General features: G+C 43.0%; 1 protein-coding gene across 17 annotated transcripts in view; it reads left to right on the forward strand.

The window, feature by feature from the left end:
* Positions 1 to 23540, forward strand: part of ralgps1 (Ral GEF with PH domain and SH3 binding motif 1) — a 115844-nt gene that overhangs the window by 88792 nt on the left and 3512 nt on the right. For 13 of the 17 annotated variants that reach the window (XM_041238475.1, XM_041238479.1, XM_041238484.1 and 10 more), the window contains 8 exons: positions 4372 to 4509; positions 5353 to 5446; positions 10971 to 11038; positions 15532 to 15658; positions 16887 to 17038; positions 18452 to 18500; positions 19275 to 19355; positions 20896 to 20983. In XM_041238475.1, coding sequence (XP_041094409.1) covers positions 4372 to 4509; positions 5353 to 5446; positions 10971 to 11038; positions 15532 to 15658; positions 16887 to 17038; positions 18452 to 18500; positions 19275 to 19355; positions 20896 to 20983 — 797 coding nt within the window. The other 4 variants (XR_005948238.1, XR_005948237.1, XM_041238478.1 and 1 more) reach the window with 4 other exon arrangements.

The raw sequence follows: 23540 nt of genomic DNA on the forward strand, positions 1-23540 counted from the left end.
GCGACCCATGTTTTATAGAGCAGTTTCAAAGAGTTGTCTTGAGCGCGATGGGCCCAGTGTAACAGCTGTAAGCACAGCTGTAGCTGCAAATTTGGATAATTATACAGAGATGTTTTCTGACAGCAAGATCAGTTGTGATGGAAAATTAAATGTAGGTTGACATGCAAGTTATTTTCTGTTACGGCTGCCAAGTTTGAAGCCCTTTTTACAAGTTAATCTTTCTAGAAAGTGCTTTGTCTTGTAATTAGAGTAAATGAATTATGGATCACGTAATTGTCGCCTGTGCTATCTGTTTGAGGAGTTGCATCAGGAAAAGCCTCAGCTGAGCTAGGCTGCAGGCTTCAGGACAGTGCCTGTCTCCACAAACTTCTCCCCATTCATATTTGTAGATGAAAACACATTTTTCCCTTGTGCTGTTCTGATCTAATCTCCAAAGTCCGCGGCCATCATAAAGAGAACGGCAAGCTGTCAAGATGTCTTCCACAAGATCCAAGATCACAGTCTGATCTCAGTAATTCTACCTCACTAAAACAAGCCATGTGCAATCAGGTTAGAAAGATTGTATAAAAGTGACAGAAACCTGATTTTGTTATTTAAACAAAACCTGGGATTCATTTTTTCCACAAGTCCAGGGTGTGTTTTTTCATGCAGTCTTGGCTTGAGTTAAAACGAACTTAAATGCTGGCACTCGCCTGCTGTAATGTAAAAGAGAATCATACGGCTACCGTTTTCTCTCTAGCTATAAACGCAAGTGGGGCAGGCGTTGGAATGCTGCACATCAGAAAGTATCCAGTGCCTATAGCTGAGGGAAGCCTGGTTAAAATCAAACCCTGGCTGCTACCAATACATGTTGATGTTAAACTCTTCAGTGTCTCTGTTAAGATGTCATTAGGACCGAGACAGGTTGATGCACCTGGTGTAACAGTGATTGTGTAGCCTGCGTTACATCCTGTCCCAGTCAGGTTTATTGTGATCTCAAAGGGCAGCTTGGCAGGTGTTGTTGTTTAGGTCACTTTGTATATTATCCTGTTCAGTCGTCACAGTGTGACGTTTTAAATCTCTGGCGGCTCTCTTACATGCCTTCTCTCCAGGTACTGCTGGGACACCAGAGTGTGCGCATTAACCAGCCCCCCCTGCAACACTTTCTAGTGGATGTAGGATATGCATCAGTAATAACGTTACCACATAGAACACATTTCTTCTATGTACTGGAGGCCAGAGTATTACAGGGAGGACATCTTTGAGCAGTATGCTTGGCAGCTTTGCAGAATTTTCCATTTAAAAACACACAGCCCGGTCCTTTGTTTATTAATCCTGTCAAGTGAAAACAGGGCCGTGTACAGTAATTATGTTATTGTGTTTTGTTTTTTTTTAATTACTTTTATTGCAGTTGCTCATAGCTAGCCAGGCCCAAATGCTTGACGTCCAGTAAAGCCGCTCAGCATGGTCTCTGCTTGTAAATGGATGATAGTTTCCAAGCACAGCAACACTACACACAGCAGAAACTGTTTTTTAAAGAGGTTCAACTCTTAAGCGCTGCCGTTTTTTTAAATCTAAGCAGTGTATTTTACCCAGAATGATGATTTAAACAATGTGTCTTTGAAAACCAGTTTTGATTCCATCTTCAACTTCAGGTTCTTAAAGGAGTTCTCTTATTAACAACATAAATATTTTCACTGTCTCCCGCCCCACATCCTGGATTGGCGCCAATGCAGGTTGGCTAAATTACCATGGAAACGCAGTACCTGGGGCAGCAGGGCTTTCAACCCAGGTTGAGTGGTGCATGGAAATGAGGTCTAAGTAAAGCCTTGGTTTTACCTGCTCATGTTTAGGAAGCAGATTTGTTTTTGCCCCAGTAACACAACTTGTGCTAGTTCAGCATGTGGATGAATCATCATGGGGAAACCAGGTATTCCAGCACAGAAAGTGTGTTTGAAACGGAGAACGGCAGCCTGTCACCAGCTTCTAGACAGTACATCAGCAATCCATCGCATGCAGCTTGTTGAGTTTTATTTTTATATTACTATGACTGGTCCTGGGAAGTTGAAACAAGATCTTTTAAAAGTATCCCTTTCTTTTTAGTTAGTTTGTTTATGGAAAGCTATTTTTTTATAAAGGTTGGTGCACTGTTTCTTCATGGACCAGATTTTATTTTATTTTTGTATAATTTAAGGACCCTTTTGGAGAGCAATGACTGTTCTTGGAGCTGTGTGTAATGTAAGCAGTATATAACATTCAAGTGATGTATTGCGGTTACTGATTTGTTGAAGAAAGAGGTCAAAAGGAGTCTGTCCAAGGCAACACAACAGCTTGGCACAGAAGATGGTCAATTAGGGAAAGCATTTCGTCAACCAGAGACCAAGCCAGGAATCTCCGGTTACAGCGCTGTTAAAATATTACAGAAGAAACATCTATAAATATAAGTGACTCATTTTCAAATAAAAACAACGCAACGCTTATTATTTCTGTTGAAAAAAAAAAAAAAAAGTCAGCGTTTCCAAGAAAAAAAAATGTTTAAAAGGCATGGGTCCATCTTCTCTCGTTTTTGTTGCTCATTGATAATGAATCGCTGATGATTGATTAGCTGTCCGCTCAGAAGCAGAATATGTGTAATCAGTCTCGATACACAAGAGGTATAATGTTCCATCTGCACATGTGGCAGATGAAGCAAGGAGTTTAGAAAGTAATGCAATGGACACATTGTATCTGAGCATTTCAAACAAATCTAAAGACCTTGGATCTGTGAACACTATGGGAAAAGTAGCTTGGATGTACACAAATCTGTAGCCAGAATCAAAAGTACTTTTTCAGATATCACTGAACTGAGCTGCAGATTGGAGTCGCCTTTGCTCTGATTGAGCAGCTTCTGCATGGGAAGCAGCCATGTGAGTTTCAACCACTCTGAATTGCTGTCTCGCCCACGAGAGAGGACACTTGCCATACGTTGTAATCCTTTGCCTTTTTTTTTTAAGACACTGACCGCAAAGGTCGCCCCGTGTTGACAGCTGTGATGGTGATCTAAGCTGCTAGTTGAGAAGGAAATTTGAATTAAGATTAAAACCGATATCTGTTACAATTCTCAAAAAAACAGACTTCCTTAATTCCATTTGCATCATGTGATCCCATCTCGTGCTCACCCCCCCCTCTCTCTCTCTGTATATGTAGAGTAGGTGGGGCCGGCAGAGTTGAAAGGTCACATAAGTGAATGGGGATATCGGGTCAGTGCTGTGCAGTTAGAAATCTCCAGGGGATATAGAGAATAACAGTAACTCGGAATTGGAAAAAAAAACAGAACCTAGAACCACTCACAAGGATTGCAAACACCCTGAAAAAAATAATAAATAAATAAAAACAGGTGAACTGATGAATAAAATGATATTTGGAGCCAAAGATGCTTGCTCTTTTTAAGTGCCCTTTTTCCAGAGCCTAATGTTATCCTGTTTCCATTTTATATATATATATATATATATATATATATATATATATATATATATATATATATATATATATATATATATATTATTCTAATGTAAAAACCTGACAAGTTTTGTGTCATTTGGCACTTGCAGAAAATATTCTGTGTTTTTGCTTTTCCCCTGCTGGCTAGACATTGAATGAAATAGGCTTCAGGCCCCGGTCTGCAAATGTTTATGGAGTCCACGTTGCACGATAGCTCAGTGCTGGGGTGGAAAATCAAGCGCTGGAATGGGCCCTGTAACAGCTGCAGGAAGGGGTTTCACACAGCTTCTGTGCTTGAAATCCAAAATCTCCTTTTTTTATTTTTCATTAATCTCCAACAATCAACTTGCTGAAAGAATAACCAAATCCTTCATCAGTCCTGAAGAGCTCTTTGTTTTAGTTCTGTTTGATTTCCCATACAATGCAAGGTTTACGCGAGGATAAAGATAGACCATACAAAGCAAGTTAAAATCAAGAGCCATGCAAGGAGGTGATGCGAGGATAAGGGAGGGTTTCTGAAAGACTGGCACAAAGCTTGCATCATCCTTGCAGTCGTGTTTTTTTTTTCTAATCCAAACTTCAGTATTCCTTGTGCGTCCCTCGCATGTTCCAAGCAGGACCCTTCTTGCATGACAGCCTTTTTTAGCTTGCCTCATGTCTTGGTTGATCCTTGTCTTTTGAATTGGTATGGGTTTGGCTTTTAGACATTGCCTAATGTATAGGTGTTCGGTTCAGGCTTCCATTGCACAGCACTTTTAAACGATTCCAGGTTTTACTGTGAGTGCAAAGCTGTCTAGCTATCATGTTAAATATTGTACCTAAAATATATGTATTTCTACATTCTCCCGTAGTTCTGTGCTCCTTGGGTTTAGCATTAACGATGTTAAACTTTTTTTTTTCCTTTCATTGTAGGAATTTACCTCTTCGACATAATCTACATTGATTCTGCTTACCCAGCCTCGGACAGCATTCTGGAGAACAAGCAGAGGACCAACCAGATGAACAACCTCCTCCGAATAATCTCCGATCTCCAGGTCTCGTGTAGCTACGGTAAGCAGGGCTTGTGCAAGCAGGATACCCAAACAGACACTGTAAAAAAAACATGTGTGTATAAGAGCCCTTAACAATTTTTTTTTTTTTTATCTCTGGTGCAAAATATCTTGAGCAAGAAGATTTCAAAGAAGCTTTCTTGGCTGTTTCACAGAACCAACAGTGGAATGCAAATACCAAGCCGTTCGCTCGCCATCATTTACATTTACTCAAGAGCTACCATGGCTTCATTCTCAAAGTCACTTACACTACGCATGACTTTGCCCATGTATTTCCAGGACTATTAATTGGGTGGGCTGGCTGAGTATTGAAAACTCGCAATCCAGTTTGAATGCTCATTGCCCTGAGGCCAGACAGGCCCCAAGTGCTAGGAGAGATTTATTATACAGTAGTCGTTTTATAAAGGAATATTCTAACTGTGTCTAATCATTTTAAGTGGGAGAAGATTGTTTGTGTTAGGGTCCTTAAACCCAGCTGTCCGACAAGTGGGATATAGATGGGGCAGCTTTATGCACATCATTCACACACGCGCTCAAAAGAGTTAACTTCCCAACGTTTCGGTATGTTTGACATACCTTAGTCAAGGGAAAGTGTGTTTGAAAACAAACAGTCGAGATACTTGTAGGATTTTGATGCCATGGCAACCACGCTCACTTATTTCTATTCAAATCTATTAATGTGTTTGTGATGTCATTTACTGCATATGAGATATAGTGTGTGTATAATATCTAGAGAGAGAACCGCTTGTCCAATTGTATTGAAACTTACATAGAATGTAGCATAATCTGGGAGTATTTAGAGGCTCTCTATCTGTCTATCTATTTATCTATCTATCTTCCGCAGACTACCTGGTGATGTTGCCACATGTGCAGAATTACTTAATGTCGGTACGCTACATTGAAGAGCTTCAGAAGTTTGTGGAAGATGACAATTACAAGTAAGTTATCAGATCTTCCCAACACAAACCCTCTTGACACGCATCACAGGGGATGAGAAGGGAGAGAGCAGATGCTAATTCGTTCCCAGTAGTGCGTTGCTCAGATCACGATGATTGATTTGATGAGTGGTTGAAATAATGCCCACCTGTGTAAGATAAATCTGCTTTAACAAAGTGGAATATGACTACTGCAAAATGTAATATTTCAGCTGCGTATATCAAAGATATAAGGAGTCAAGTGTTTAAATGAAATGTATGTAGTTATAATATATACTGTATATCAAGTGGTAGACCCTGGTATTGATTTGATACAGCCATCTGTATGTAACGTTCTCATACAAAACACATGCATCTTTCCGTCTCCTAAACCGGGTCTTGAAGTGCAGGAGGGTGTTTTACGAACATGCATGTTCTTTACAGCTCGTGTCACATGGAGGCGCCCCACTAGATGTACACTAACCTGCAACTTTATAAGCTACACTGCCCACACGATCGCTTGTGTCATCGTCTTTGTGTAGGTCCCTTGCATTGGTAGGTAATATATGAAAATACAATACAAATTCATTTGTATATAGCATCCTTCACACCATGGTGTCCAAAGTTACAAACAAAACAAGAGAGCTCATGTGTACACCACACTCCAGCTACAACCAGTTAGATAAAAGCACGTTCAAAAAATCCAGCGTTTCAACCTGCGTAATGTTAACCGGGATAGAGGGCTTTTTTTACAAACTGTAATGCAATGATCTCCTTGATGGAAAATGTTCTTTCCAGTGCTGCGCCTAATTTATGGCCTTTCGCTGAAAGGAAAGAAATGATGTCTCGGTACGGTTGTTAAGCTCTGTGGAAAAGCACACCTGGTCTCGCCTAACAAGCGTTTCAGAGCATTACTCCCAAGAGCCTGGCATCGGCACCCTGGATCGCAGAGAGGGACGGCATTTCAGAAAAGCTTCGAAGCTTTGTGCACCGTGACCGTCTCCCAAAACACAGTGGCCGCTTGGATACTCTTGGATGGCAAGATTCCTTCTGCTTTGTTTTGGAATTGGTGCTTTTTTTTTTTTTTTTTTTTTTGCTTTGGCCCCCTAAAGTATGAAGTCATTTCGTTCAGTATTTGTATATGTCATTGCCTCTGCCACTGCCAAGTAACCACGGCGATGATGACACATGCAGAAAAGGTGTTTCATTTGCAAACTTTGAAGCCCCCCAGAGACCGATTATTGTGAATCTGATTTAAATGCACTGTTTGTTTTTATCAAACTAGAAACTGATTTCAATGGTCTATACACTTTTGCTCCCTTCACTATGTTTCTTTTTAAATCACAGTTGAACAGCAAGCCTTTTTTAATATACACCACTACCCCAATAGTAAACAGCACGCCAGTTATTACTCCTACAATAGTAAAAGCATGCCAAAGTGTAACAAAGCATAGGAAAAGCTTAGCATTGTAGAGCCCGGAGACGTATTTTAAAGCAAAAAACATTGAAACTGTGGCTAATGCATAGCATAACCATAAGCAAAACCTAGGTGGTAACCCTTCCTAAGGGGCGCGCCAGCAAAATAATGCACTCAGGTTTTATTTGAGAGCAGCCGATACCAGACGTGCGGTCTGTGGTTGTTAGTAATGGAATTAATCTAATTTAATAGCGCAGTTTGGAATCCTCTCACAAAAACATGTAGGAAAAATCCATTGGCGCACCGGCAGTAAAGCGTTCTGGATTACCGGAACCTTTCTGCAGGCATTCTCAAGTGTGTCCACTTAGTAGCAAAGTTGTGATTCTGAGACCTGCAGGAGAACAGAGCGCATTGGAAAGGAATACTGCGTGTGAAAAGTCAAGCCACAAGCAGAGCACAAGAAAGAAGCCTTAGTTTGGGTAACCAGCGTCACTATGAGCGGATTGTGCATCTACTGTAATGGAAACTCAAGACTCTGGACACAGGAGACCAGCTTGTTCAGCTGCAGGGAAATGACTCATGTTTATTTAAAGTCAGACATGTGCAGTAAAACCACTGTTACAGAAGATCAAAACTGAAATATATCCTTTAAAACTTTTTTTTTTTTTTTTTTTTACAAAATGTTACTTTATCATTTTTAGTGAACGATCAGTGTTTCCTCTCTCTGTAGAAAATTCAAACAAATAAAGAAAAACAAAACTTCAAAAAAAATAAGGTTTCAAGGCTGGGCAATGCACGGGATTTAGAAAATTCAAAACCACAAAACACCAACCTGCTTCCTCAGCTCCCTTCTCTCAAACTCTTTTATGTCAGGTGGCTGGGCGCTGATTGATCGTTAATCAACCTAATCAACTAATCAACCCCAGCCCTTTTGCTGGGTGGTCCCCTGTATGGCAATATAAAATAAATCGTTTACTCTAAGAGGTGTCACAGATTAGCTCTTGTTTTGCATTGTTGAGCATCCCCGACCGGACAAATAATGACCCGCTTTCCCTCTAGCACTGAGCTTTACAGTCTCGAAACAACGGCATTAATTCTAAAACCCTGACTCAATAAAAGGCCTTGGTTATAATTTCAAGTTCTCGGTACATTTTAATGGACCACGTAAGTTTCAGTTGCAGGAATGCTGGCCCTAGCTGAACTGCACTTAGCGTTTCCTGTACACTTGAAATAATAAAACGAAAATTCTGCCACTTCTTCATGTGGCTTCAAAGGCACGTCAGAAAACTGAGATGCGTGCCTCCAAATGGTAATTAGCATCTAGGAGAAGTACCAATTGGAACTGTTGGATTTCGAGTGGAAGGCAGTATTTAAACTGGGAGTGTGCAGATTGTTTACAGCGCAGGTTTGGAATATAAGCGCTGTGCGGATTTGTCAGGGATCAGTAATTAACGTCCGCCACAAAAAAGAACACTGAGAATTCCACTCGGAATTGCTTTTCAGATTGGCATTGCAAATCATCATGCCCAGAGCCCAGGCAAGCGCTGCTGTCGCTGCATCGCGTGCTCTGGAATGTCAGAGCGCTATTTCTGACATAAGTGTTTACAGAACCCAAAGTGTGGTTAGTTGATAATGACACGAGTGTCCTGTGCTTAGAAGTTCTTTTCAATTACAATTCCTCCCATGGTGCACATGTGTTCTGTATAACGTGTGGCTGGGCATAACGTGAGCACGCTCTTCATTCAGCTCCCTGTACCCGTCTCTGTTTAAATCGCACCCTTGCCAGCATTTAACCACTAAATAAGGTCCTGAAATGGATCCTGTTGAGTTGTCAGTGTTTAAGCTCAAATGAACTCAATTTATCTTTCACTACACAGTGAATCCACTTCCTGCGCAGCTGGTATTGAGCACCCTCCTGACAAGCGTGCTCACTTAGCTGCACACACTGCAGGGACGGTGTGCGGTGTCAGGTAGGGCCCTCACACCTGCTGCACAGCACAGAAGGTGAAGTTAGAGAGTGACGGAAAGCACTAACTGATGAGGAGGTATGACTGAAGGCATCACAAACACAAAGGTAGCTGTAAGCAGGAGCCTGGGGAATGTCGGGAGAGGCAGGGCTGCTGCCGCAAGTTTTTAAGCGTGGCATAAAGTCAGCTTCTCTGCGGATGCCCTTTGCTTGAACGGTCCTGCACTGATTCAGCATTGCTAATCGGATTCTCGTTTGAACCGTAACGTTTGGTTCAGGGCAGCTCCAAGTACAGCACAGTGGAGAATCGGTTTTTTTTCCCTCAGTTGTGGCAGACACCGAACAGTGAGTGACACTTGGCTAAACCGCATCACAAACAAACAATTAAATTGGCACATATTAATGTATCCAAATTGCTAAACGACTTGAGTGGATTCAGCTGCTGGTTAATGACTCATTATGGAGTTTGGAGTTCTGGCAGAACAATATAAAAGCTTGGTGTGTCAAGATAGTCACTGGGTAGTTCCCATATTAATATCACCTAAAATAAACACATACACCTCCTTTGTTTGTGCGTGTGTTTTTTTCTCCCTTCTTCTTTTGATTATTTTCCGCTTGGTTCTTCTTTTGATTTAATGTAGTTAGTGGCAGAGGTTGTGTGAAATTTAAAATACAACATAAGCACGTGCATTAGACAAACAGGCATTGCTGGCAACATTTACACAACTGATGCATCTATTGTAAGTAGAGACATTGTTAAAAACAAATGCCTTAGTCTACTTTAATCTACTAAAGGACACTTTTTTTGTTGTTGTAATTTTTAATAACTAAACCTTAAGCATGAGCCCTGTTGCCGCTTGCTGGGTACTTTGTGCATTACAGCCCTCTGTTACAGTGCATATTCAACACCTACCTATTCAACAACTTTGCAAAAGCTGATAGACGGTACAGCACAACTCTGTTCACAAAATGTGACAGTTATCCGTGCACAGTTACACAGCACTTTGTCAGACGTGGTCCGGAATCTCTCTAATGATGCCCAGGCAGTAGCACTTCTCATAGGCATCCAGCACGCTGCAGGGTTTTTTTTTATTATTCATTGCTGTAGTCCTGGAGTCTTGATACCACAAATTATGTGCTTCTACCTGCCAGTTTTCTTATTGCTCTGCGGAGACTAGCTTGTCCACATTGGAAAGTGATTTAATAATGGTAAAACTGCATGCCAGCTGCATGGCACTTTCTGCGTGACGGCTTTCTGGTAATGTGTATTGCAGTTCCCCATTGCTTTCTGTGCTGGACGGTGTCCTGTTTTCAGATGAAATGTTTGCATTGAAAATTGGGGAGAATTGCCAGCGGGTTTTATGCCACTGCAGTTTTCAGCGCCTCCTGTTTGCAACAGACAGGGAAGAGAATCCGGGTCAAACGTCACTCTTGGAAACGTTGTGTCTGGGTCATTCTTAGAAGGTGGTGTGTGTGTGTGTTTGTGAACGTGTGTCTGTGTGTGCATGTGTGTGTGTGTGTGTGTGTCTGTGTGTGCACGTGTGTGCATGTGTGTGTGTGTGTGTGCATGTGTCTGTGTTTATTTTAAGATATTTAAAATATGGTCCTAGTGTGTGAGATGATCCTGTTTTGCTGTGACAGGCGTTTGGTAAAAGGCACTTTGCAGTAATAGCTTTCAGAGGATGATGGGACGTTGATGTTTTTTCCTCTAAGCTGTGTTCGTCCCTGTGTTAAAGTACTCATCTGCCACAACACCTCAACTGCACCAGGTGTTTAACAAATCAGCAGGAGACTTTGCTGTAGAAAATGAAACGGCTCTGACTAATTTGAGGCATGCCATCTGTCAAGAGGCGTCGTGTGTCCACGCGATGAAGCTGCATTCTGTTGATTTTGTTATCCAAATTGAACGAGTCACCAAGACCCTGAAAAGCATGCAGACCGCTGTTTTCTCAAACCACATGCCTTTTGCTGCGTCACGACGCTTTGAGTGCGGTGGCAGTTTGATTTCTTACCTTGTTCATTTTCCATGTGATCCTCACAGTTCATCGCAAATGCAGGTATGCAATAATTGGAAACGGCACTACCCAGTGTGTGCTGCCCTACATTGCCATTGCTTCAGAGATCTTTCGCCTCTCTCTCAAACCCCTGAACTCTTTTGATTGCAGGCTGTCCCTGAGGATCGAGCCAGGGAGCAGCTCCCCACGCCTGCTCTCTTCCAAGGAGGACCTCGCAGGTAAGCAAGAAGGAACCCAATGGGGGGGAGTGAACATTAAACACGAAGGTTAGTAAATTCAGCATGGACTGGGTCACCTCACCGCACTGTATCATCCCCTGCTGGACAAGAGCAGCCACTGCAGAGCTGCCGTTTGTTCTTCAGGGGCTGGTTGAGCTAAAGAGGTGATTGGCTTGGCAGTGGGATCGGAGGACGCCTGCTGACCTTCAGTTCCCCTGAGCTGCTGTGGGAAAAAGAAAAGCCATCTGTGTGAAACTGCCTTAAGCGAGTCTAGTAATGCATGCTGTATGCATTTTATATGCTGAAATGGGGCATTTATAATATCCAGGATCATGTTAAGTTTACCTTGACTGTTTTCGTAATGGGTCTTCGTCTGATTAAAACCACATGCAAAATCCAGTGCATCCTGTGGAGAGATTTGTTTTATCGTGTCGTTCTCCCTGCAGCCCAGTTCGCCAGGCATGTAGCCTGTGCACCGTTTCATGTTTTGTTTTATAACTTCCTCCAGTCTGCTGCTGACTCGGAGCAGTATTCAGCTGGCTTGATTCTCTATTGAACCGACATGCCTTGTTTTTGCTCGTTTACTCCAAGGCTGTTGCTGCAAGCATGCACGCTCTACATTCTGGGGTCTAAAGCCCCAAGCTTGCTCTGTTTAATAGCCTCTGTCATCACCTCTGTCAATGTAGCACAGTGACCGGCTCATTCAAAACAGGTCTTAGGTGATTGCAAAGCAGACGCTAGCGTTGAAGGCGGATATCATTTTGATCTCCTATTCTTTTCATCATGTAATCATCGTTACTGAACCATTCTGTAAAGTGCTTGTGCTGGAACATGGGTCCACGGGGTGTGTGTTTGTGTGTGTGTGTGCGCGTAGGGCTGTGTGTGTGTCTGTGTGTGTGTGTGTGTGTGTGTGTGTGTGTGTGTGTGCGTGCGTGCATGCATGTAGGGCTGTGTGTGTGTCTGTGTGTGTAGGGCTGTGTTCCATGTGGTTTTGTAATTCCTATCTTGTGTTTCAAGAGATTATGTCATGGAAGGATTAAGTCATTGTCTACCTTTTTCACTAAACAACAGAACAGTAAGTGCATGTCTTCTAACAGTGTGCTGGTCGGTCTGTTTAAACCATTACGTGAACAATTTGGAAGAGAAATGTGGCTTGTTCATGTGAGGCAAAGAAAGAATCTGCACCCAAAGCAGCGTCTGGGTCTGGGTCTTTTGCATTTACGGTAAACAGGTGCAAGCGATTCTGACCGAAGCTAGTGTAACAGGGCGGTTCACTCCCAGCGTGACCCGGATGAGATGAGATTTAGAAGCTCTAAAACCAAGCTGACGATGCCCCGCTCTGTTGCATCGTGGTTAAGACTCTGGCTTGCAGTGCGCGGGGTCGCCAGCTCCCGCCCAGCCCCTGCACTGCTACACTAGGATACCAAAATGTATGTGGGCTCCGCGTAAAAAAAACAATGCTGTCATCCTTGTGCTGTGTCCTTGTTCTGTTTGTTCAACCAGACAAAGAAGAATATGTGTTGGAAAAATAAGGCAATCCAACTGGGTACAAGCCAAGCATACAAACCAACGCAGTTTCCTCGTTTAGGACAGAGTGTTTGAATTTGTGGCTGGCAATCACCTTTATATAAGCAGATTGTAAAGGTTTGCATTCAGTCCAGAACTGGTGATGGTTTTGTGCCAGGACCGTTTAAACTGCTTAAATTGGGGGGGGGGGGGGGGGGGGGGGGGGTCCAATTATTATATTAAACAGTCCAGGGAATTTCCGTTGAGCATACCTGTCTTTTAACTAATTGGACTTGCTTCTGTTACAGTTTAAATTGTTCAGTGGTTTTGCCCATTTATACTGGAAAAATCGATTTACAGGAAAGCTCAGTTCTCCCTTGTATCCCGCTTCATTCCAGTGGTAGGGCATTCTAGCAGTGGATTTAGGACAGTCTGTTATAGTCAGGCTCAATTAGCCCAGTTCCATTGGAATGAATCCAGGTTCAGAGCTGCAAACTTTGAGAATGCTCATGGTATCTGAATTAAAGGGCTTGCATTTCACAGCATGACGTAGATCCGTGAAACGATTAAAGATTTGTTCTGACAAGTCATGTCACTGCAGTGAATTGCCATTCTAGTCTGTAGTAGTGTATATATCTGTGGTGGAGGGTGTCTCTTATCAGAGATGGAATCACATGGATGGAAATAAGAACCCCACTGCAAAGCAGTTTGTTCCATTCCTGTGCATTTGCAAAGACCCACCGGAGCTTGTTGCCCGCACACTGTGGCTAATCAAGCTGGTAGTAAAACCTGGAACGGGTGAAACTGCTGTGCAATAGGAGTCTTATCCTCATCCCTGAATCTCATGCAGCCTGTCTGGTCCAAGCAGAATTCCTTGTGGTCCATATTTATCAAGAAAACAGATCAAATCTCAATTCTGGAGCAACTCTGACCTGCTCAGAATTTCTTTATTAAGAAAATACAAAAATATCACTTTACATGACCAGTCCTTTTGAGTAGTTTACTATCTTTAAGCACATTAGAATCAAATGGCTGGTTTCACAGACACCTATTTTGCTGATTCTAGACTACCTTACCTGAGGTTGCAGTAGGTAGTCTAAGACCAGTGCTACCTGGGAGCTGTGAAACCAGCCCTGCAGCGATGGAATGTCAGTTCATTGACTCTGACAGAGGCACTTCTTTGCATGTACAAGCAGGTGCAGAATCGAGACTTCACGAGGGCTTCCTTGACAGCTCTTTCCTTAGCAGTGGTACAGTCTAGATTGTGCTCTGTTAAAACCCCCGATGCAGTGGTCTTGGCATTCGCACAATTGTAATGCAAGTCCCTCAATTTCTCATGTAAATACGGAGCTGATTGCATTGCGGGGTCTGTTTGTAGCGGTTGTCCCAGTAACCAGTAAACAGCCTCTGGTGTTTTTTAATTTTTTATTTTTTTTTTGTTCACTTGGTGTGCTATAATTACAAGCCCGTTGTGAGGGCTCTTCTACACGGTATAGTTCATTTACAGGCAAGGCTTTGTTCATTGGCTTTAAGGAGAAGGTAGCCCAGCAATGTCAATATGAACATATAGCTGATCTTCAAGGAGTGCCAGAAAAGTGAATAATGGATTTCTTTTTATTTGATTTATTTTTACACACCCTCTTTACATTTGTACTGGACCTATAGGGGTTGTTTAACCCTAAACGAAGATTTGGAAATGTAAAGGTTTTGTGGCAAATTTCTATTGCATGGGAGCACACTGGGAAATCGGAATAACACAGAGATGGAAATCAGACTCCTGTTGAATAGCAGTTGTGCCCAATTCCAGATTTTACTCCAAGCTTGATTAGTGTACAGGTAACAAGCTCAGGTGTGTCTTATTAAACTCATTGTAAATCCAGGAATCACACTGCTATGCAACAGAAGTCTTGTTTCCAACCCCGGGATTAGTCTGTCCCAGCAGTTAGCAGGTTAACAATGTCTGGAAGCACGGGATAGTTGTTTCCTCTCCAAGTGTAAAGACTGGCTTTAATTTCCGATGCTAAATATTTCTGACCACTGATACAGCTTGTCTTAGTCTTTAGTCTAATTATCTCAGATCACAGCTCTTGTGTAGAGGACATGAATCTTCTCAGCAGAAGGCTTAGCGTAGTACTGTACTGAATAATATGAAGAATTATAGCAAACCAGTGAAAATGCCAAATGAGTCAGGCAGCATTACCGAGTTGTTCCATGCAACAAATGCCAACATTAATTCAATAGCACAGGTTTAACTTTAAACAGAAACTTTTTTTGAATGTCTTTGAAGGAAATGACTAAACAGTGAGATCATGTGCAGCGGTTGTAAGTTTAATGGAAGCCATGTTAATAAGTTCTATACTTTTTCTAATGTTGTGTATACGCCATGGAGCTAGTGGCCAGAAACACTTCCGCAATTGAGGCAACCCTGTCGTGCTTTGTATAGACTCGGCCCTGCAGCGGACAATACTCGCTTTAGTTAGTTAGTTTACATCCTCCAGGGCTGCTTTTAGCAAAAGGGTTTCAAAAGCCTACACGGTATTTAAGAAGTGATTGATCTGATAGCTTGAGTCACAGTGATAGGGCAATACTTTCCTTTGCAGATACATGGAGCAGATTTGCAGAACAGCTGCTTTTGAATCGCTATTCAATTCCTAAGAGTTCACCTGCAAAGCTATGTTGCATGTTGCTTGTTGATAGATAGATAGCTAGATTTCCAGTGGATAAAGCCACTTTGATCTAGCCTATATTACATACATATACTTATGACAGGCAACTTGAACTGAAGAGCAGTTCCTAAACCAAGGTGAAGGCTCAGTTAACACAGACTTATCAAAAACATTTTCAAAAATCACTGCGTTTGCAAACTACTTAAAGCTGAAGCTGCTATCCAGCTTTACCTTTTATCCACAGTTATCCAGCTCAGCCAGGCTGCAGTGTGTTGGTTCTCCTGGATATTCACGGCTCACTGCGTCACCCCTCTCCCACAGGCCCTGCCGAGGTCTCATCCTCAGTGCTCTATAGGAGGAGACCCACCTGCCCGGACACCTCCATCGCTTCCAGTCTGCCCACACCCCCAGTGGCACGGCACAGGAAGAGCCACAGCCTGGGGAACAAGTGAGTGTGCTGGGGATCGAGGGGAGGGGAAATTGGGCATCAAGAGAGTGCGCTGCTACTGGGAACAGGGCACAGGGAGCGGGATATGAGCAACTGTTTCTCCACAGTTGGCACTATACATTTGTTCCAGAACCAAGACCTGAAACCTCGGAATCCCAGGTTCTCTTGCACGGAATAATTGCTGCACACTTGCCTGGGGGTTTGATGCCCTACGCATCTGTTCAGGCTTTTAAACTTGAACCCCAGTGCATTCTGGTAAGTGTAGTCCGTCCTGCTTGTCTTCGGCCCATCAGGAATCCATGGTTCACTCCCTGGTCTCTGTAAATCGCTTTGGATAAAAGCATCTGCTAAATGACCAATTCATAATTTTTTTTTAAAAATCCATAAACCACGCAGTTGCTAAGTCTTTCCAGCAGATGGTGCTGAAGGGTAAGAACCATTATGCAGTACAAGGCACCTAAGCCAGACCAGCTGAAATTGAGAGTTTCTCAGGTATGCTGTGTTTGTGTGTTTTGTTCCAAACATAGTATTATGGCTACTTTCTAGTTTGGAAAGGTTTATTGGCACCTGCAGGGTTAGTGTGATCTTCTGGATTTGTATGGAATTGTTACACCTTCTCTACGCATTGTTATTACCCCTTTGAAACCCTCATGCTCCTGGGTGCATGCTTTACTTGAAAAGCAAACCCATGTGTCAAGAATCCCAGTCAAGAATGTGCATGTCTGTGCACAGTTCAATATTGAATCTGGGACCACATGGTGATCAAGGGGTCATCTCATTTGCACGGGTGCCAGGATATTTACAGCATCAAATACAGAAAGTAAATCAGTCATATAGGAGTTAAAAGAAAAAACAAAACCAAGGAGAGAGACCAATCATTTTGTAAAAGGCCATGGCTAACTCTGTTTAAGTCAGTGCATGAAGTCATTCTTTGTGGTCTACTAAATTTCCTATTTGTGTCGTTTTTGGTTTTATTAAACATGAGTTTACCAATTACTGTTGTAATAAATTATTATTAGTTTATTTGGCAGACAGCTTTATCCAAGGTGACTTACAGGTGTTACAAGGTTACAGTTCAAATACAATATTTAGATAGTGTAATTTACAGTAGTACAAATACTGCTAGAATACAATATGAGCCAACAACCTCTGATCAAGACCGTTTGTATCTGCCATGACTGTAAATGGTGCTTTCATCCTGTTTGATGCTCCTCTCCCTTGTCTCCAGTGTGATGTGTCAGCTGAGTGTGGTGGAAAGTAAAAGCGCAACGCTCCCAACGGAGAAACCACGCCACCTGCTGGACGACAGCCTCCTAGAATCCCACAGTCCGGCCAGGAACCACACTCAGCACTGCTTCTTCTCCAACGGGACGTCTCTAGGTAATAGCGCACTGATGGGTCCCTCAGACAAAAAAAAAAAAAATCATTTTTTACATATATATTTTTTTACAACTCTATGGGGTTTGAGAAGTTGGGAAACTTAACCTGGTACAGTTCCTGAAGGGGATATGGGCATACTTACTGTGAGCGCACCCAGAGTCTTGCATTTCAGAAAATAAATTAAACAGTGTGACCAGTGAGCCAGCAGGGGGCAGCACATCCACCTGGAAAAAGCTAATCTTGAATGCACCGCAATGAGCCTCATTTGATTTAAAAAAACAAAAACCCTATTGTAAACTGCAAATACCATTCAGAATGGTTAATCTGTTCAATAAATTATGAAACTGAAATAAACCTTCAAGGTATCCTGTAAATGCAGCATGGAAGCAAAAAGATCCACATGCTAATATGGTGATGATAAAGTAAGCCTTGTTGTATTACTTTTAACCAGAGAGCCTGCTGGTGCTGAATGATCAAGCCCCCCCACCACCCCGGCACTCTGTAATGAGTATAGAGTTTTGTGTTACAGTACATAATATACTCCACGACTCACACCTCTCCTGTGGATATGGATGAGTGGGGGGGTGGTCCTGTGAGTAGTCCAGACCCAATGAGAAACTGTCGTCATCTGTGTAACAGGAAGACATTGCAAAATGAAAAGAAAGTAAAGAGCGGTTTTCCCCTATCACAATTGATTTAAGACTTCCAGCTGGTTTCAACCAATCAGAATCAGAGCGGCTGACAGGTTCCTGTCAGTTTGTAATCACAAAGCCCCCCAGGGCTGGATTAACCCATACACAAATTATGCTACACAGAGTTGGGACCCACCTGAGGTTGTCATTTATTTGTGATATATTACAAGAACTGCATGCAGACTGCCGAAAGAGAGGTGCACACGAGCTTGCCTTTAGCTGTTTCTTTTATGATGGGTAGACATTACTTCTCGATTTTACAGCATACCTGATGTCCGAGTCTCTCATGCAAGCAGCAAAATGTACTCCACCCCACGAACCTTCTCTCCTGTGGATGAGTGGGGGGTCATGTGAGTAGTCCAGACCCAATGAGAAACTGTCATCCTCTCTGGAAGATAACTTTGGAAGATAAGGACATATAAAGCAACAGGGTTCACTTTACAGTATGTTTAATTTGATACAAGAAGCAGGCTGTTTTAATTGAAGTGTAAGACTATTACTACATTTGGGCAGGTCCACCTCATTATACCGTGTAGACCAGAGACCTGTCTGCGATGTTCTCCTCGTTATACCGCTGTAGACCCGAGACCTCTCTGCGATGTTCTCCTCGTTATACCACTGTAGACCCGAGACCTCTCTGCGATGTTCTCCTCGTTATGTTCTCCTCCTTGTTATACCGCTGTAGTTTCTCACTCATCTCCCTCTTGTTTTGTGTCTCCAGGCAGCAGTGAAAGCTCCTTCAGTGAAGAGCTGTCATCGGGCATGGAGAGGTGAGCCATTCCAAACGAACGCTGATCTCGAAACACACAAAGGATGCTTCTGAGAGTCCTGATCACTGCTTTTCCTTCCTAAAGCCCGTGTATCCAACATCCAGGGCATGGGCATGGCCCAGTGGGCTCCATCCTTCAAACACTTGCAATAAGAGCCACTCAGCGTGGTTGCTAATAGCATAGAAATGTACAAGGGCTGAATAAATAACTCCCCTTATATGGGACCTACTGTATGCAATGCAATTTAAAATTTAAACAGTGGTCAAAATGTAAAAAATAATTGAAACAATACACACACCTTACTTAAACAGTTGTAGGAACACATGGGAACATGTAAAATAAAATAAAAAAAGGTCCTTATGTACCTTTTAAGTGGAAGTGACCAGTGGCCAGTTTTAAAATTAACTTCTAAATTGCAGCCTGCTCCATTGTACAAATCAACTCAACAGAAAGGCAGACGTTTCTTTAAATCACTAGCTCGCTTAGACTAGCTGATTTCTACAAAACCCTTCCGTCTTGGAAGTTAACAGGCAGGAAAATAAAGACAGACAGCTCACCAGCAAGCATAAGAAGGCTCTTTGCGACAGTGACCCTGCAGGCAGTGTTAGCACAGCACGCTTGCCTTTGATCGTCCTTTCCCTGCAAAGCCGAAGTCACTGTGCTGTACCAACCCCAATGGGAGCGGTCCCCTCCAGGCCTCGCTGATTCATTCTAATGTTGCTTTTGTAAAGCTGTGTGTGATCTGACATGTGACGGTTCACACTGATGTTACAGGGGCCGGCTGTGTGCCACACTGGGGCCTAATTGGCGGGTTCCTGTTCGGAATTCTCCGCGGAGCAGGAGCTGTGTTTACAGGTACATTCCCGCAGTTGGTGTTGGTGGCAGCTGCGAGTGTGCATGCATTATGGGTCGGGATCTCCCGTTTTTATCCTTTTCTTCAGGATTTGACCGCAAGAGTAGATGGATGGTCTTGTTACATCGCCGTTGTATATATCCCCACTCCTCCAGTGCGCCCCAGTTTCACTACTGTCCCCCGTCATTGGGAAGCGTTTCACCAAGTAATATAGCAGGTCTGTTTTCTCAGAAATGATGTGCTTGAGTTCTCATTGCAAGAAACTTTCTGCACACTGCTCCTTTTAATCTTCATTGACAGAGGAAAGGCGTATAGGAATCTAAATATCTAACTGATCTTTAATGATGCCATTGTCCTCCGTAACTACATAAAACACTGAGCAGTGTTCAATTTAGAAACACACCCTCCCTCAATATTTCAACATTCAGTAAAGACTCCTATTGCATAGCAGTTTTCCCCCCATTCCCTGTTTTTCTAGAAACTTGATTAACAACAGTGTACAGGTAACAAGCTCAGACGTGTCTTATTAAACTCATAGTAAAACCAGGCATGGATCAAACTGCTTTGCAGTGGGAGTCTCATTTCCATCCCTGAATAGCCTATATTTTCCTGTATAAGGAATAGATAAATCGGGGGAGCACAGTATCTAAAGAAACAGAAGGAATTCAGTGCCAAACATCTGACTAAAAGTCTAAGGCGGTTTTGAAGAGAAAGACGTCTGGTCATTTGGTGTTTCTGAATTCACTGCGTTTCTTTTAGGATTTCTAAAAGCCGGACCCCCTGCCCGGTGGGGCGTTGCGAACGCAGACTTGCCTCTACTGCAGCTCCCCTGTATCCTGGTTGCGTCTCCTCTCGTCTTCCTCTCTCCCTCAGGTGTTCATGCATCGATTTCACTGTGACAATGAATAAACGGCCTCGCTCGTTCACAGTGCAGACGGACGGCCCTTCCATGCACACAAAGCTTCAGCATTGTCGCCCCATTCATTGTCATCAACAGAAAAGCGTTTTTTTTTTGGTTTTTTTGGGTTTTTTTTCCTTTGCATGTACTGTATGAAGGGAACCAGCTCAGACTGGTACATTTTAAATTTCGATGGGACTTTCATACATCTTCGTCTTCACTGCTGTCTTGTTCTGTGTCTCTCTATGTATCAGGAGCGATAGCCAAGGTTTTTAAAATCTATTTTCTTACCTCTGACAATCTGTTTGGTTCACAGCGCCGGGCACAGATATTTTCGGCCCCTCCGCCCGGAGACTAGATTATTTTCTTGTCACTGCCCTTACAGCTTTTAAGTAAAAGCAAGCACACAAAAAACGCTTATTCTTTGAATGCGAGGGCTAGTTAGCTGCAATAGCTTTGTGCGGCATTCATTTTAACTTAGCTGTAAAGCACAATATACAGCCTGCAGCACATCATTTAAGATACATGCTGTGTAATCGAATAAGCATTTACCATATTGCAGCGTTTAAGTTCTTCTAATGAGTAATTAAGTGCCCGTAGTTGTTTCCCGCGAGTTCTTTAACTGAAGTGAATGTGTTTGACAGGAGCTTGCCCGGCAGTGGAATGGGTGGGATTGCGATCGAAGGACCCCTGAGAAGAAAGACCCTGCTGAAGGAAGGGAAGAAGCCCACTGTAAGACTGAATTTCGAAGCGCCACACGTTGAGATCCCACTGCATCGCGGTTTGAGCCATTCCTGGTTTTGCTAGATTAACTAGGCACGCCTGAGCTTGTTACCTACACACTGTGAGAAAGGCTTTCAGAGTCGTTTACTGTACAACGGCATTGCACGATTTAAAAAAAATAAATAAATTGGGTAAAAATAGGGCTAATTATGTCACCAAAATAAACAACTGGTATTTCTTTGAGGCTTGTGAGTAATCTAGCTGTTTCTGACTCGTTTTAGATTTGTAAAATGGTCTGTTAATTACCATTTGAAGTAAATGGCTTTGAGGATGGGTGGTTAATTAACTCCTAGTAAAACCTGGGGTGCCTCAAACTGCTGTCGCATCTCTGTCTCTGCACCAAGCTGACCAGAACACCCACCATAACAGTGTCACTAAGGTGTGGGCCGCCATGGGCAGCCAGCATGGCCTGGATGTGTTGTGACTGGTCTTAAAGGGGTTTCCATTGCTTTCAGAGAGTGACGGTTGCTCGATTTATTAAAGGACGTTAGAAAAAATCAAGTTCCTGGATTCGCTCCACTTAACTATCACACATTTGTCATTTGAGCCTCCCTGTATACAGAAGAACTCGGCAGTGAAGTGTGAAAAACAAATCTGAAAGAGACCTGGAACAAAGATAAGCCTCTGATACAAGACCTTTCGTGCAAACCATTGCTACATGACGCTGTATGAGCTTAACAGTATATAAACACACACACCTCTCCCTCACACGGATTATGTACTTTTAAAAAAATGCGTGTTTAAAAAGCTCATTTGTTTAAGCCAGGTGTACTGCACTAATCCCTATTTGCATACCTACTGATTACCAGGTATTCTGAAACAGAGACAGTAATCCTGTCTGGGAGGATGCTGTAATTAGGAACCTGTTCCAGTGTCCCAATATAGATATTCTTATTTATTTATTAGACGCCCTTATCCAGGTTGATTTACAGGTGTTACAAGTTTTTTGTACACAGTACAAAGTATCACATTATAAAATAATACAGATACAAGCAGATATGAAAGTACAATAAAATCAGTTAAAATAAGAGCAAAATGAAGCACACAGTAACTTGTAAGTAAGAGCGATTTCGACCAGGTGCAGTTAAACCTTCTAGTGACTACCTGCTTATATATGAGTAAAGTCCAGTAAGAACATGTAATAAGTATGACAAATGGATGAGAATGATTTCAAATAAGAGCAATTATAGAAAACTTGTGTACAGATCCTATAAAGAGTAAAATCAAATGCAAGGTATAGTAAGTAGTGATAGGTAGGAACAGTAGTTGAATGCAGCAAGGTATGGAGCAGATCAGTGCAGTACAAGCTGATGCAAGTACTGGTACAGTTGGGCACCATATAGTCCAGTATAGTGGAAAGTTGTGAGGTTTACAGATGCTGTCTGAACAGGTGTGTCTTGAGGAGGCTCCAGAAGGTGGTCAGGGGCTGAGCAGTCCTGATATCCGTGGGCAGGTCGTTCCACCACTGAGGGGCGAGGGTGGAGAAGGAACGGGCTCCGACAGGGGGGTACAGCTAGTCTGCTGGAGCGGAGAGGGCGAGAGGGGGTGTATGGGGAAATGAAAGTCTGGAGATAGGAGGGAGCAGAATGGTCAAGGCAGTGATAGGAGAGTACAGGAATTTTTAATTGGATGCGAGCAGTGACAGGGAGCCAGTGCAGACAGCGGAGCAGCGGTGTAGCGTGGGAGAAACAGGGAAGGGAGAAGCCGAAGCGAGCAGCAGAGTTTTGGATGAGCTGGGCTGGATGGGTAGCAGGGGCAGGAAGGCCTGCCAGGAGAGAGTTGCAGTAGTCAAGGCGGGACAGTACCAGGGCCTAGGAGCTGTGTGGAGCAGTCAGTGCAGAAGGGGTGAAGTCTGCAGCATATGTTGCTGAGGAAGAAGTGACAGGAGCGTGCCAGAGTAGAGATGTGCTAAGAGTAGAAGAGGAAGGGGTCGAGGGTGACACCAAGGTTTTTGGTGGATGAGGAGGGAGAGAGATGGGGGGGGGGGGGGGGGGGGGGGGGGGGGAGTGTTTGAGATGATGATAGTGCATCCAGGAGGAGATGGCCGTGAGACGGGTAGAAATACTCTAGGAAATGCAAGTTAGAGGTGGGAAAGGAGAGGATGATCTGAGCATCATCAGCACAGAAGTGAAGCAAGAATGACATTAAAACAGTTTTGAAAAGGCCAAACTACAAAAGCTCCACCTCGACCTTGAGACCACAGGGCCCGCCGTCCAGGAGGAAGACTGTAAGGCCCTGCAGTTCATGAACAAAGCTTTGAAATGAACCACATCCCGTGCCTCTGCCTTCTTCAGTGTAGCTTTACAAAGTTTACTTTTGAACTCAAGTCTCGCCCTTTTCAAGACTTACTGGAAGTAATCATATGAGTGATTAGATCTGTCACCAGATTGTCTCAAATTTAAATACCTGAACAAAACCAGTTAATTCACTTTTCTAAAAAATGCACAGATGTTCTATAAACAGTATGTGCAGTCTGGCTCAGAGCCAGCAAGAGCGATGAAAGCCT

This window comes from Polyodon spathula, chromosome 49 (genome assembly GCF_017654505.1).
Source record: "Polyodon spathula isolate WHYD16114869_AA chromosome 49, ASM1765450v1, whole genome shotgun sequence".
Lineage (NCBI taxonomy): Eukaryota > Metazoa > Chordata > Actinopteri > Acipenseriformes > Polyodontidae > Polyodon > Polyodon spathula.